The sequence below is a fragment of the Scyliorhinus canicula genome, chromosome 20 (assembly GCF_902713615.1).
Source record: "Scyliorhinus canicula chromosome 20, sScyCan1.1, whole genome shotgun sequence".
Taxonomy (NCBI): Eukaryota; Metazoa; Chordata; class Chondrichthyes; order Carcharhiniformes; family Scyliorhinidae; genus Scyliorhinus; species Scyliorhinus canicula.
Window position 1 is genome coordinate 40,121,149 of NC_052165.1, and position 15,645 is coordinate 40,136,793.

Here is a 15,645-nt window from a genome sequence, read left to right on the forward strand (position 1 = left end):
GCATGAAGGCTGAGTTAGCTGTGGTGAACTGGGACACTAGGCTTTCAGATACATCAATAGAGAAGCAGTGGCAGACATTTAAGGGGACATTTCAAAATACCCAGTATAAGTACATTCCTACTCTAAAGAAAAATCCTAAGAGGAGGACCCACCATCTGTGGTTAACTAAAGAAGTTAAGGAAAGGATCAAACTTGAGGAAAAAGCACTCAACCGCGTAAAGATGAATGGCAGGTCAAAATAAAAAGAACATCAGAGAATAACCAAAAGCTAATCAGGAGAAATAAATTAGAGTATTAAAGGAAGCTAGCTTGAAATATAAAAATTGATAGCAAATGTTTCTATTGGTATTTAAAAAGGAAAGTTGTATTACCATCGCTGAATCCCTCATCATCAATATCTTAGTGGTTCACATTCACCAGGAACTTTACTGACCAGCCATATACTATGGTTACAAGAACAGGCTGAAAATTCAATAGTGGAATTTCTGACTCCCCAGCCCCAGAGTATAGAGACAAGTGAGGAATGTGATGGAATACTCCCACTTAGACTGGTGAATGCAGCTCCAACACTCAACCATTCAGAACAGAGCAGCCTCGCTTGATCGGCACCACATCTACCATATTAAACATTTATTCCCTCAATCAGCAGTGCACAGTACCCGTACTGTGCTTCAGGAATATCCTCCAAATCTGCAACCTCTACCCCCTTGAAGAACAGGGACATAAGATACACCAACAGCCAAGTTTTCCTTCAGGTCGCATAGCATCCTGACTTTGAAATTCATTGTTCCTTCACTTGCTGGTCAAAATCTTGGAACTCTAACAGCACTGTAGGTATACCAACACCTCATGGACTGCAGTGGTTCAAGAAGATGGCTTACCACCACCTTCTCGAGGGTAATTGGTGATGAACATAAATGCTGACCTTGTCTATGATGTCCACATACCATTAACAATTTTAAAAATAAAGTGGATCTGTACCCACTTGTCACAATGGACAATTAAGTCCTCTAGTAGCAGATATTTGGTACTGTAACATTGCACTTTTCTTCATTTCTGTTTCGTTTTTCTTTTAAATTTCTCAGAGATTTAACAAAATAAAGTTGTCAGTCAAGGAAAATATAACATTACATTCTGTTCTTAGTGAAAATCGGATGGCTGTTTCAGTCTTGCAAAACAAATTCTTGCACACCATTTTTGGTTCATTCCTTGTGATATTTTACCTTGCTTTGTTTATAACTCAGTGGTTTTCTAAACAGAAGATCGGGAAACAAACCAAACTGACTATTGTGAGATACGGTAAAATGCTTTCTTTCTACCGATAGTCTTTTAGCTTTACTGTTTATACATGTACATGACATAACCTAATAACCTCCTTTTTAAGCAGAATTAAGTTTAGCAGAATTAAATAATTACTCGTCTAACTAATCCGTTTTGACCAAGGTGAGAATTGCAGTGAATCGTGGATACATCTTCAGCTGCCCATTTTTTGAGGAAGTCAGCAACTTTGCTTATTGAGAATAGGCAAGGAGTGCTCACTTGAGTATTTCTGGCAGTGTATTTCTGCAGTCACCAGGTCAATAATTGGTTCCATTTACGATAACCATACACTTTTGTAACCTAATCTCTGCAAACTATCAACACTCTACATAATTAGTTAACTAAGTGGATATTAAGAAGTAAAAGCAAAATACTGCGATTGCTAAAAATCCGAAACAAAAAAAAAGTTCTGGAAATACACAAGTCTGGTAGCATCTGTGGAGAGAGAAAGTTAATATATTGTCGGATATGACTCGTCTTCCAAAAAGTGTCATTTTGACTCAAAACATTAACTCTATTTTTCTCCCCACAGATGCTGCCAGACCTGAGCATTTCCAGTTTTTGTGTCATGTTAAGAAGTTTGTCCATGGATTTTAAAGTTTTGTTTTATACTGTTGCTCAGTGAGCATTAGTCTTCACTCGTTTTTGACTCCGTTGGTATCAGACTCCATTTTTGATTATCGACTAGATTCACATTACCAAATCATGTGAGGAAGTTGACCATATAGGATTGAATTTACTTGGGTATTTCTTGGGTTCCATCTAACCTCATCCATCCAACTAGTCCCGTCTAACCCTCACCTATTCGATCATTGTATTAGACTCTAGGGTGATTATTAGCAGACTGCAACTGCGGGGAAAATCAAAACTGGAGTTTGATTGCATCCCTAGCACACCCCTCCAATAACAGTTATTGGTTAGTGAGTCAGAGCTGTGAGCGTGATTTTTAAATTTTTCATTAATCCAGGGATGATGCGATGAATTATGACTCTAGTCATAATAGCAGGCAGCATGGTAGCACAGTGGGTAGCACTGTTGCTTCACAGCTCCAGGATCCCAGGTTTGATTCCCGGCTTAGGTCATTGTCTGTGTGGAGTCTGTACGTTCTCCCTGTGTCTCGGCGAGTTTCCTCCGGGTGCTCCGGTTTCCTCCCACAAGTCCCGAAAGATGTGCTGTTAGGTAATTTGGACATTCTGAATTCTCCCTCCGTGTATCCGAACAGGTGCCGGAGTGGGGCTTTTCACAGTAACTTTATTGCAGTGTTAACGTAAGCCTACTTGTGACAATTAAGATTATTATTGCTAGTCCTATCAAGTCTAAGATCAGCAAAGACTGGGACCCCTAGAAATCCCTCTTTACCTATTTATATTTAAAGCAGGAGTTTAATTTTTAACCACGCTTTTCTATTCTTAGGCTTTGATACAGAAGGCCTGCCTTCAGCTGTGTGGCCAGGTGGTGAAACAGAGGCTCTGACACGATTAGAAAGACATTTGGAGAGAAAAGTAAGAAACAACCCTGCTGTAAAAGGAAAACAAAAACAATGAAAGCTATGGGTGCAAAATTACTAATGCGAAGATAAGCCTGCAGTGAATACATTGAGAATTCCCTTGGTTGTACATTTGACTGAATGATATAAGAGTGATGCAGAATTATGTTGCGTGTTTAAATCAAGAACATCACATCTTTTCTTTTGTGTACTTTCTTTATGCTCTGTACGTAAGGTGGTCTCTACAAAAGTGGATCATTAGATTTGTTAGCCTGTTTTCTCTTTTCTGTTTGTTGACTTACTGACACATTATTGCTATCAGTTAATAAAGACATTTACCGCAGTGAAGTACTGACTCACTTTTCAGAAGTGGGTGTCACTGAAAGTGTTACTAACATTTGTTGGCAGTCTCCCAGACGTAGATTGAAAATGTTGCCATAGTACTATAAAATTATTAGTTTATTTGAATGTCACTGGAGCTTGAACATATTTTGTCTGTATTCCTAGAGCTGATGAATTAAGTGCACAGTTCATTTCTCCAGGAAACAAAACCTGAGACGGAGAATTATTTAGCAAACCTTTCCAATGTTTTTTTTCTTTTTCAGGCCTGGGTGGCAAACTTTGAAAGACCAGGAATGAACTCCACTTCACTTCTTGCAAGTCCTGCTGGGCTAAGTCCGTACCTGCGATTTGGTTGTTTGTCCTGTCGTCTGTTTTACTTTAAGCTAACCGACTTGTATAAAAAGGTATGGCTTGTAAGGATGTACCTGGATTGTCTTTGAAATGCACAAAAGAATCCCAACAGTTTTTCCAACCTAAAGCCAAATGGGAGGTGCATGTTGTCAGTTGTATACCCTGCAACAGTGAATTTCAATATTTATTCAGCTTCCTCCAAACAACCAAGCTGATTGACATTCTGGTTAAGCTAATTGGTGACTGATACGTCTGGTGATGTTTCTGATATCAATGTCAGGCAGAGCTGGCCTACATTGTACCCTATATGTTATTTTGATCTTTAGTACAGAGGAAACAATACTGCATGCATTTGGTGCAGGAAGTAGACAGTGTGTGGAGGATACACCATAATCAAAGAATAAGGAAGACCAATTTGTTTTTCCCAATAACATGTAGAGCAACAACATAGAGTAAGCTTAGTTTACAGAATACCACTGGCTGCACTGACTATGGGTGATAATGCTTCTGCTGGATCTGACTTTACAGCCGGTTTCGTGCCCCTCTCTATCTTCTTGTATTGGTTTTTTAAAAAAAATTTTGTGTACCCACTCCATTTTTTCCAATTAAGGGGCAATTTTAGCGTGGCCAATCCACCTAACATGCACATCTTTTGGACTGGGGGGGCGAAACCCATGCAAACACGGGGAGAATGCGCAAACTCCACACAGACAGTGACCCAGAGCCAGTGGCGGACTGGCCAGGGTGTCAGCTTGCCCGATGGCAAGTGGGCCCCTGATGAAGTGGGCCCCCTATATCAAATAAAAATGCAATAAAGAAACAAACACAGACCACTGTTTTAGTAATAAAAAGGAATAAGAAAAAAAAGAGAACAGGACACAAATAAGCAGTGCATGAAAAGGAACGAAGCAGGGGAGGTAGTGGAAGGATGTGGAATAGGGGGGCCCGGGTCGGGCATAATTAAGGAAATTCCATGTTTTCAGCAAGTGTGTGTGAATTTAAAGATAAAGTTACAATTCGTGATTTGAGATGGTCGGCAACTTGAAAGGATATCAAGCAGTACATAGGGTCGTGAGGTCACCAAAAAGGAGAAGCGGTACCTTTGACCGTGAATCATCAGGTCAAAGATATTGAAGTGAAAAGCCATGATCGGTAAACTCAAAGGGTTGCGACTTGTAACACTACACTGGTATCAAACTGGACATGTTAACTTTGGTCGTGGGACCATTCTTAATGTCTTACTATAGTCGGACCAAACTTCTAAGTGTCAACAGTTGTCTCAGTTGCTTGCTGGTGTGAACAGTGGATTGTCTCCTCTTCTGAAGCTGCATAGGCCACAGTAGTATTGACTAATGAACATAGCCTATTGAAGTGTAAGTAAGTTATTTTATATTTTTTATCAAGTAGAGGTTTATCTGGCGTTCCTTCAAGTTATTCTTGCAATCATCAATATTCATTTTTCCCAATGTGGGCTATTTTTAATTACGTTTTTATTTCAGGAATATTACCCCTACCAGCATGGAAAAGAAAAAGCATAAATCTGGGTCACTAAAACGCAAAGAACAAAAAGAAGCAGAAAGGAAGGAATCAGCCAAGCGATGCAGGCCTATTACAGAGTTTTTATAATACCACAAGCACAATCCACATCAATATCCAGTTCTGCAACAAATAATCAAGAAGCAAGAAACAATGCTCATGGTGATGATGCAATGACATGCGAGTTACAAGAACAGAGAAGAGCTACTTTGAATGTAGAGACAAATACAAGTGCATCCATTACTAATCAACCCAGGCCCAATATTTCTTCTGGCTTCCTTGTTCCGGTATCTGTACTGCCTGTAGTTGCAACATCTGAACACATAGCTTCAACTAGTGACAGGGAATCAGATATTCCTTCAAGCATAAATTACTTGGTTTCTGAAGCACATCCTGTAAATGAACCTGCGCAAGAAAATGAAAGATCAATTACTGGAATCTTCCAATATCCATCACGAGCAAAGCTAAAACAGTTTTTTGCTGAACATCCACTTCAGCCACTTGATGATCTGCCATTTGATGCTCGTTTGTATGAGAGGAAAATTATGAATGACTCAGTCCCAAGAAAATGGCTAACATATAACAAAGAAAATAGATGCTTATATTGTTCATACTGCTTAGCCTTTGAGTTTCCCAACACTTGTAATCCATCACCTTTTGTACGTGGCTTTAGTGACTACAGGCGTATTAGCCAGAGCTTGACTTTACACGAATCGACAACAACACATGTCGGAAATGCTCAGCAATATATCAGTGTGGTTAATGATGGCACCTTAGATAAATTTTTTGCAGCATCACTAATTAAAAGGAAAGAAGAAGTATTGAAGCAGAGAAGTATTGTCATGAGGATTATAGACATCATAAAGATGTTAGGCAAGCAAGCACTTCCTTTTCGAGGTCACAGAAATGAATCGGCCTACACTCTAGATAATGAGGTTCTGAATCATGGCAATTTTTTAGCTACAGTGCAGTTGATGGCAAAATATGAACCCATTATGGCAGCTCACGTTTCTGCAGTGCAAAACAAGTCTAAACAAAGAATCAAACGATTAGAGCAACAAGGAAAGGCTCAAAGTAAAGGCGGTGGTGGACTAGTTACATACCTGAGTAAAACAACTATAAACATGTTAATCAAAATTATGAAGAATATGATACAAGAAAGAATTAGTCATGAAGTTTCTCAAGCAAAATATTATTCTATTCAGGTTGATTCAACACAAGATAATTCATTCATCGATCAGTTTAGCATTATTATTTGGTATGAGCTTAAAGGTATTATCTGTGAGCGACTACTTTCAGTTGTGCCAAGTAATGATGGTACAGGACAGGGACTTTTTGATCTATTGATTGAAACATTACAGCATCTTAAAATTGACCCCCAAAAATGTTTATCTAATAGCACAGATAGCGCTGCAAGCAACCATGACCAGTATAATGGTTTACAAAGTAAAATTGCTGATGTGGCTGATCAACATGTTCATATATGGTGCTATGCCCATGTCTTGAATTTGATGATAACTGAAACAACAAAATATTGTGTGCCTGCAGTTTCTTTTTTCAATTTGCTCCAGAATATAGCAACTTTTGTGAAAGCATCATACAAGAGAATGGCTGTATGGATAGACGTTGTTGGAAAACATCTAGGTCTAGGACAAGAAAAAATGGAACGATTAAAGCTAATTGGTGAGATCAGATGGTCAGGAAAATCCAATGCAGCAACAACTATATTTGGATGTTTTGATGATGCCGCTGCCAGTACTTTCGTAAATCTATTGACATGCTTATCAATGATACAAGATTCAGAAAAGTTTGATGCAAAAACAAAACATGAAGCAAATGTTTTACTTCAAAGTCTTCTAAAGTTTGAAACCATATTGACAGCATTTATTTACTTGTATATATTTGAAACAATCAAGTTATCTACAGACAAGTGGTTTAGATATGTTTATTGCATGGAGTTTGGTAGATTCAGCTACAACAAAGTTGAAGGAACAGACAAGAACATTTGATAACGTTCACAGCAAGGCTTTGGAATTTGTAAATAAATGTAATGACAGGATTTCACAGATGAATATGGATGAAAATCAAACATTGGAAATTGATGCGTTGGAAACAGCATTGCCAGTTAAGAGGCAGCGGAAGAAGAAAAGAATGGCAGATGAGCTTACTGATGTTGAAAGAAATTCCTCAGATTCTCTAGCTGATTTTCGAGTAAATGTGTTTAACCTCATAATGGATCGCATTGTCCAGTCACTAGAATCACGCTTTGTACAACACAAACAGTTGTATAAAGATTTGTCCTGCTTGGACCCAGCAAAGTTTAAAACTATTGCAGAGAAGGGCCTTGAAGATGAAGCATTGGAAGGTATTATTAAGCTGTTTCCACAAATCAGCAAAGATCAAGTAATATTGGAATTGTTTTCTTTTGCTTCAAACTTTGATGTATTAAAGCTATTGCTTAATGATGGTGAGAATATGGATTCCAGTTGCAACAATTGTAAAATTTGCAGCACTTGCCCATCGTGTGTACTAAAAATTCTGGCATCCAACAGACTTCATGACAAGACATATGATAACCTTTATGAACTTTATAAAGTCATCTTCACACTATCAGTTACTCAAGTCCAATGTGAGAGGACATTTTCAAAGCTAAAGATCATAAAGACAAGGTTAAGAGATTCGTTGTCTGAGGAGAATTTGGAATCATACATGTTGCTATCCATTGAAAAGGAATTGTTAGATGAATTGGATGAAGAAGCAATTATTGGCAGCTTCGCACAATCATCTAGCGAACACAAACGATTGCTCTTAATATAGTGGACTGCATGCAATGCTCTATTGTGCTTTTGAACTATCTGTTAATGTGTAAATTGTGCAGTAAACTATTTAAAAATATCAACCAATTACTTAAAATTAAAAAAATAAATAAATAATTCAATTTTAACATTCTGTATTTACATTTCGTATCTACTGCCAGTAATATGGACAGTACATGTACACTGTAATTACTAAGAAATACATATTTTTTCCACAAAAATTTTAATTGTACCTTCTTTCCATATGTATTTTTTGAAAATTTTATTTATTCGTTATGAAAATTAAATGATAGCATTGTAGTTGTGGGTGGGCCCTCTTTGTCTCCTGGCAACCAATATTTTTAGACCCAGTCCGCCACTGCCCAGAGCAGGGATCGAACCTGGCACCTCGGCGCTGTGAGTCAGCAATGCTAACCACTTCTTCCTTTATTTTATAGTCCATCAATCCTTCCATCATTGGTGCTATCAATGAGCATGAAGTATAATGTGTACTACTTCATTTACTCTGCGTTGGAATCATGTGGTACATGTTTGAGTCTGAGTTTTTGGGGGGGAGATAGATTCATGGTTATGGTGTTCGGGCCGGAAAGTGGAGCTGAGTCCACAAAAGATCAGCCATGATCTAATTGAATGGCGGAGCAGGCTCGAGGGGCCAGATGGCCTACTCCTGCTCCTAGTTCTTATGTTCTTATGTTCTTATGGTGTGCTCGAGATCCAATATTTGCAAACACACATCTGAAAATAAATCAGAATAAATAATTCTTTAAAAAATGAAGTGACTCCCAGAAAGTTGGAATAAGTTTAAATAATGGAAATAAGATCAGTCTCTATTGATCTCATCCCTGCTACAGTGGTGCTGGCAATCAAAAGGAGATTGAGCAGAAATCTGGTTGGCATTTTTGCCATGATATTGGAAATGTTTTGGCATAGGTGGCAAATATAATTGACTTTACACAGGTGTAATGTGCTGATATGTGAGTAATGTGTTTATGTTAACAATTTCCCACTCCTTTCTCAACAGGTGAAGAAAAACAGTTCCCCTCCTTTGTCTCTCTATGGACAGTTATTATGGCGTGAATTCTTCTATGTAGCAGCAACTAACAACCCCAGGTTTGATAAAATGGAGGGAAATCCTATTTGTGTGCAGGTTCCATGGGACTGGAATCCTGAAGCTCTGGCTAAGTGGGCAGAAGGGATGACAGGATTTCCTTGGATCGATGCTATAATGACACAGCTGCGCCAAGAAGGATGGATCCATCACTTAGCCCGCCATGCAGTGGCTTGCTTTTTGACAAGCGGTGATCTCTGGATTAGCTGGGAAGAAGGAATGAAGGTGACGGAGTTATAGTGGAATGTAAAGTTGGGTTTTGTATTCTGTGATGTTCTTTCATTACAGCTGATGACATTGTTTATAACTTATGGGCAACAGAGCACTTCCAAAACTATCTGTCAAGGCATTTTGCCTGAAACCACTTGTCATTTACAATATAGACTGTTCTTGCAGTAATTTTGATTTCATTTTGTTTAATCCAGTTTTCTCTGCTGAAAGCTCTGTATTTCATGTTAAGATTTGGTTCCAATGTATTGATAACCCAGTGCTTTGCCCATGTGTAATTATTCTTGTTATAACCGGCGAGGACACATGCAGGACTCAACCTTTCTTTCCCACTCCTCGATTGATAGTTACAGGGGTTTTTGGGGGGAATTTTATAGATGAAGCTGTTAATTTGGTGTCTGTACTTGGCCATTTACAGACATTGCAAAGAACTCAGTCTGACATACTTTCTTGAGTTTAAACATAAAGACGATAACTTTTATTGATCTAAAAACCCATCCAAGTAAAGATATTTGAAAAGATATACCCATGTTCTGACCTTCACATCACTTCGTCACACTGTCTCTCACACACACACTTTAAAACTCAATGACAATTTATGAGTCCTTCACTGGTGTTTGTGGCTGAGACAGATTTTTTCTTTGTTAGTCTTGAAATTCCAGTGGAGTTTTGCAATTTTTGGAGACAATCTATTTTTATATGTAATCTGTCTTTTCCAAAAGTCAATGTGATTGTCCCTGAGGTTCCTTTACTAACCCAGCCATTACATCTGAATGGACCATTCTTCCCTGTGATGTGCTCGGAAGGACATCTATAAAGCTATTGTCCCAGTGGACTTTGTCTCTCCCTGAAAGGTAGCTTTATAGAAATGCAAAATGGTGAGAGACAGAAAGGTTTCAGTTCAAGTAACTGTTGCCATCAGCATGTATGAAATTCCATAGGATGTTGTCTTGGCATGTCCTAATTGAAATCCACATTAGAAACTTCTAGATTAGGTGGATTGGCTATGCTAAATTGCCCCTTAATGTTCAAAAGGTTAGGTGGGGTTATAGGGATAGGGCAGCAGTGGGCCTAGGTAGGGTGCTCTTTCAGAGTGTCTGTACAGGTTGATGGGCCGAATGGTCCCCTTTCTATGATTTCTAAGATGACCAACTTGTAATGCCTGACATTTCAGATGACTTATGGCAACCATCTTAAGTCAGTGTCTTTGTTTTCTCAAAGTCCTTTTAAAGCAGTTCAATATATATTTGACCAGGTGATGAAATTAAAGATTCATACCACACATGCACACATCACATGACATTCTTCTTGCAGGTTGTTTGACTGTGGGTCATCACAGTCTAACTAGTGCTGTTTAAAGGAGCAACTCCGTCTGCAGAACCTACAGCAGGTCTCTGGGTACGGAGATGCAAATTTTCAAACTTTACTCTTGGATTTAGGGTTTTTATCCCTAGGCAAAACATTTTGTTGCTGCTCAAAATTTAACCGTTCATTGAGAGAACTTGTCACACTTCTTGTTTCTATAGATATTTGAAGAATTATTACTAGACGCTGACTGGAGTGTAAATGCTGGAAGTTGGATGTGGCTATCTTGCAGCTCCTTCTTCCAACAATTTTTTCATTGCTACTGTCCTGTGGGTTTCGGACGTAGAACTGACCCAAATGGAGATTATATCAGGTACTTAATACATATCTGTGAGAAGGTAGAAAAATATTTAAAGGATGTCATCTGCATTACATCCCAGTTTGCACAAACCCGGCTGTTCCTTCGCAAATCTCCCCTGCCTGGCAATACCTTCTGCAGTCTTCCCACCCAAACCCCTGCAGTGGTTGTGTGTCCCTCATCAACAGGTTCGGCATACTTTGATCACTTTCGACATCTCTTCTCCCAGCTTCATCTCCTTCGAGTGTCTCTCCTCTAAAATACCAGCTATCACCCATTTCTTTCCAAGATCAGGCCCCGACTGAATGACTCCTTATTCTCAATCATAATTTCTACCTACGCTGCTCTTTTCTCTCCCTGCAATTCACTGCCTTCCTCTCTCTACCTCTTTGCTTTATAATTTTTCCTACTCCTATTCACAGCCAGTTCATTGATTTTACTATCCCCTTGGCACTTCTACTCTTGTAATCTTGATCATTGAAGTCAGACATTTGTACTTTCCTCCTCTGCTTTAGTTGTAATGGTGTCAATCGTGGTGGCTGATGTACCAATGGACCGAGTTTCAGTATCTCTCCTACCATATGCCAACAAATATTCTACTATCTCTGATTAGACTTTTTGTACCCTGAATACAACCCAACTTGCAACTAGTTAACCCATCTACAGGGAAGGTTAACCTAGAATGCATGTACATGTTCTCATATTTTACTAAATTAATTTTTAACATTCTATTTGCATCACTACTGTATATATATATATATATATATATATTTTTATTTAGAGTGTACAGTTTTAACGGTATGTAAGTTGTATGGTTGTTGGCATTCTTCTGAGTGTTTGTGCCTTTTGCAATTTCAGGCGATATCTTCCAGTTCTCCGAGACTTTCCTGCCAAATATATCTATGATCCCTGGAATGCTCCAGAGAGTGTACAGAAAGCTGCAAAATGCATCATTGGTGTTCATTATCCAAAACCCATGGTGAACCACGCCGAAGCTAGTCGTCTGAATATTGAACGAATGAAACAGATCTACCAACAGTTTTCCCGCTACAGAGGCCTGGGTGAGTAAGAAATAACTTTGCATAGTTTGATTTTTCTTTTCCTTAAAGGTACTAAGCGATAGTTTAACCACCTGCATTATTTTTCCATGCACAGAAATATGTCTGTAGGCTGAGCAAGGACTGCAGGAGTTTTGGAAGAAAGCTTTGTAAAGGAGGGAATACAGTTGTACAGTTAAAGATATGGGTTCACGGGACTTCTGGTGGCGGTATGCAGAAGAGCAGTTGACCATGACTGCCAGAGTACTTTTATTTTGGCCCTTTTCACCTGGTTTTCTGGGGAACTTTATTAGTTTGATGGGATAAGAGTCCCACGTAAAAGGATGCCCAAAAAGTACAAAACAAGGCAGAGACAAGTAAAGAATCGTCATCAGACTTGAGATCTTCCTTTGCTGAGAAAATGGCAGAGGCTCCAACTGAGACTTTGGCCACTCCTCTAACGGCTGGGATGCTTACAGGCAGGCTGTCTGAAAATCTCGGCAGAGCAATTGTAGGAACACTGTCCCAAATTCGTGTGGCCTTGGCAAAAACGGCCCAGACTGTAAAGGCGCAAGGAGGTGGCCCTTTAGAGGCAGAGTGATCAGATCACCTCCCTGGAAGCGGAGAGGCATGGGCGGCCGGTTACAACAAGGTGGTATGAGCCAAGGTGGGCAATCTGGCGAATCGTTTCAGAACTTGAGAATCCTAGGGCTGCCAGCGGGTCAGGACGGTCCGAATCCAACAAAATATATGTTGCAGATGTTTGAGAAGATGTTGGGGAAGAGTGGAATGGAATCACCATTCGAATTGGATCAGGCCCACAGGTCGATCAGGCCACTGTGGGCGATCATTGTGCACTTTCATAGCTACCAAGAAAAGGAAAGTGTCCTACGGTGGGCGAAGTGCCACCGGGACTATAAATGGGAGGGATATGCCAATTGGTCTCTACTAAGATGTGGGAACAGAGCTGGCCAAGAGGTGTGCGGGATTCCACAAGGCCAAGGCCGCGTTGTACAGGAACAATGTTCGATTTGGTGTGATTATGCACTGCATGCCTCCGAGTAACTTACGAATCGAAAGATTACTATTTTGATGTACCGGAGGAGGCGGTGGTGTTTGTGTATAAGTATGGACACGGGTTGAGCTGAATGTGTATAATAATAATCTTTATTAGTGTCACAAGTAGGCTTGCATTAATACTGCAATGAAGTTACTGTGAAAATCCCCGAGTCGCCATACTCCGGCGCCTGTTCGGTTACACTGAGGGAGAATTCAGCCTTGTGGGAGGAAACCGGAGCACCCGGAGGAAACCCACGCAGACACTGGGAGAACATGCAGACTCCGCACAGAGAGTGACCCAAGACAGGAATCGAACCCGGGACCATAGCACTGTGAAACAACAGATCTAACCACTGTGCTATAGCCCGGAGCCGAGTTCTCCTTGGGTGGAGGTTCAGTTTCCCCCCCCCCCCCCCCCCCACCTCCAGTGCTTCGGTTGAGTGACCTTATGGAGTTTTTGTAATCGGAGACGATCAAGTACATCATGAAGGGGTCGGCAGAAGGGTTCCACTCGAGATGGCAGCCTTTCATTTTCTATTTCCGGGAGCTGGTCACTGTCAGATGTTAGGGGGGGTGGTGGTGGTGGTGGTTTCTGGTTCAGTTTTGTTTTGGTTTTTGGGGGTGGGGTTGGGGTGGGGAGGGTGGATAAGTTTGGATTCATATTTGTTCTGTGTTAAGATTTTACTGTGTTATAATGGAAAATTTTCTCAATTAAATTATTTTTAAGAATGACACGTGTTCACGAGCAGTGAGTTTGGTCCAGTGATCAAGCTGTTTAAATTACCAGACAATATTAACTCCCTTGTTTCTGCTTGGGTACTTTGAATACATTAACTTAAAGACTCCTGTATCTTCTGACATTGAAATGTGTCAGCCTAATCTTATGCCAAACCCTCTCTGGTGTGGATTCATAGATGTTTACAACAGGTCCATCATTTCCCTACAAGTCAACAAAGATCTGACTACACGAATCCCATTTTTCAGCGCTTGGCCCATAGCCCTGGAGGTCGTGGCAACATAAGTGAGATGAGATAGTTCACTGAGTGTAGGCAGCTTCAACTAATAGCTTGACGACAACTATCAGGCAAAGACCAGCTGTAATGGGCATCATGCTGGATTTATATTATCCTCCTCTTAACATACAAGTGGAAGAAACAGCCAAATCTCATAGTAGTCTTGGGGCATATACGCATCCTATGAGTGCGATCCATGTCCACGCTGAGCCTGCAAAGCAGTTCAACTCAGCGTGGCCGATAAAAGCCGGGAGACCCCATTCCCAGGATCTACCTGGCTCGCAATGCATTACGAGATCCAAAACAATCTCACGAGACGTTGTAATGTAAATCCCCCCCATTGTGGATGGGATCACTTGGCAAATCTGCATATTAGAGCAAGACAGTTAGTCTCACTCTAATGTGCAGATTCCTGAGGTACCTGAGGCTTTGGGATTCAGCCCCTTCGCCTCAGTGAACCCGAGCAAGCTCCGGTCAGCACTGGACCCCACAAACGGGGACAAGATGGAGCGGCACTCCTGGAAGTCTCCCAAGGGATTGGAGGGCCTCAGCTTCATGACCTTATGGGCAGGGTGGTACTCTGGCACTAGTGCCACTGGGGTATCTTAGCAGTACCAGCCTGGCACCCTGGCAGTGCCACCTGGATCCAGTGCCCAGGTGGCACTGCGAGGTTGGCAATGCCAAGGTGACATGCTGGCATTTTTTTGCACACGTGCGATCAGGTGTGGGTCTTTTGGGGGGGTGCGGGTACTCTCAGTGTGTCTGAGCTTGGGGGGGTCGTGTCGGGGGCCTCTGAGATCAAGACACCATTTAAAAATGGGATCCCGATCTCTCGCTACACCCAGAGCTCCCCAGTGGACAAAATGAGGCTATGTGCGGCCTTGGCCACGAGTTCCCCGCTGAGACCCCTTATACAATGCTGCGAGTGCCGGGAACCACGCAGCTAAACATGCTCGCTATGGGACTTTGCTCCTGTTTAGTTAAATCAAGCCCTAGGATACTTTGACTTCTAAGCAATAGCCATAAATTGGGTAATATATCCTTGCTGCTGTCATCTCTTGATTGGAAAGTCCCTCTTCCTAATCTGCACTGCGTTTAGGACCTCTTTTAAAATGGGGTTGTTAATTGGCAATATTTTTAGAAGCAGTCTATATTTCTTGGCTTTGATTTGTGGCTGGATTTGATCTTCTCATGCAAATCCCTTCACCCTGACTATTGCCATGTCAGTCTCAAGTACATGTGTAGATACCAAATAAAGAAATAGATTAATAACCTTTTTTAATCATTCACTAGGAAGCATGCTCTGCACATTGTGTTTCACTCTTCAGACATGTGGGGACTTAAGGGGCCAACTTCTCTTCCATAACAAATGGCACAATTTTTATATCATACAGGAATGCCACATCAAGAGATTCTTACTCATCCTCAAGTCCAAATGTCTTGAAGGGAGATTGTCCATTTAGCAATTTATAAAAAAGCAATCTTTCCCAGTCACAGTTCGATATGGATCATGTTTTCTCATGGAAAATGAAGATATCCCCACAAAGTGGGTCATGTTAAATATATTAGGATTTAGAATAAATATAAAGATAGTGATCACCTTTATTAAGAGGACATATTTTTAGTCTTGCATTTTTGTTTTAACAATGTCTAGAGGTAGTCTTCAATAGAAATAAACCATTTTTG

The 15,645-nt window shown here is 40.5% G+C and overlaps 1 protein-coding gene across 2 annotated transcripts in view; it reads left to right on the forward strand.

Moving 5' to 3' along the window:
- cry1b (cryptochrome circadian regulator 1b) overlaps window positions 1-15,645 on the forward strand; it is a 56,740-nt gene that overhangs the window by 22,247 nt on the left and 18,848 nt on the right. Inside the window, exons 5-9 of one of the 2 annotated variants that reach the window (XM_038780690.1) lie at window positions 2,734-2,822; window positions 3,412-3,552; window positions 8,873-9,184; window positions 10,714-10,865; window positions 11,709-11,911. In XM_038780690.1, coding sequence (XP_038636618.1) covers window positions 2,734-2,822; window positions 3,412-3,552; window positions 8,873-9,184; window positions 10,714-10,865; window positions 11,709-11,911 — 897 coding nt within the window. The remainder of the gene's footprint in view (window positions 1-2,733; window positions 2,823-3,411; window positions 3,553-8,872; window positions 9,185-10,713; window positions 10,866-11,708; window positions 11,912-15,645) is intronic. The other variant, XM_038780691.1, reaches the window with a different exon arrangement.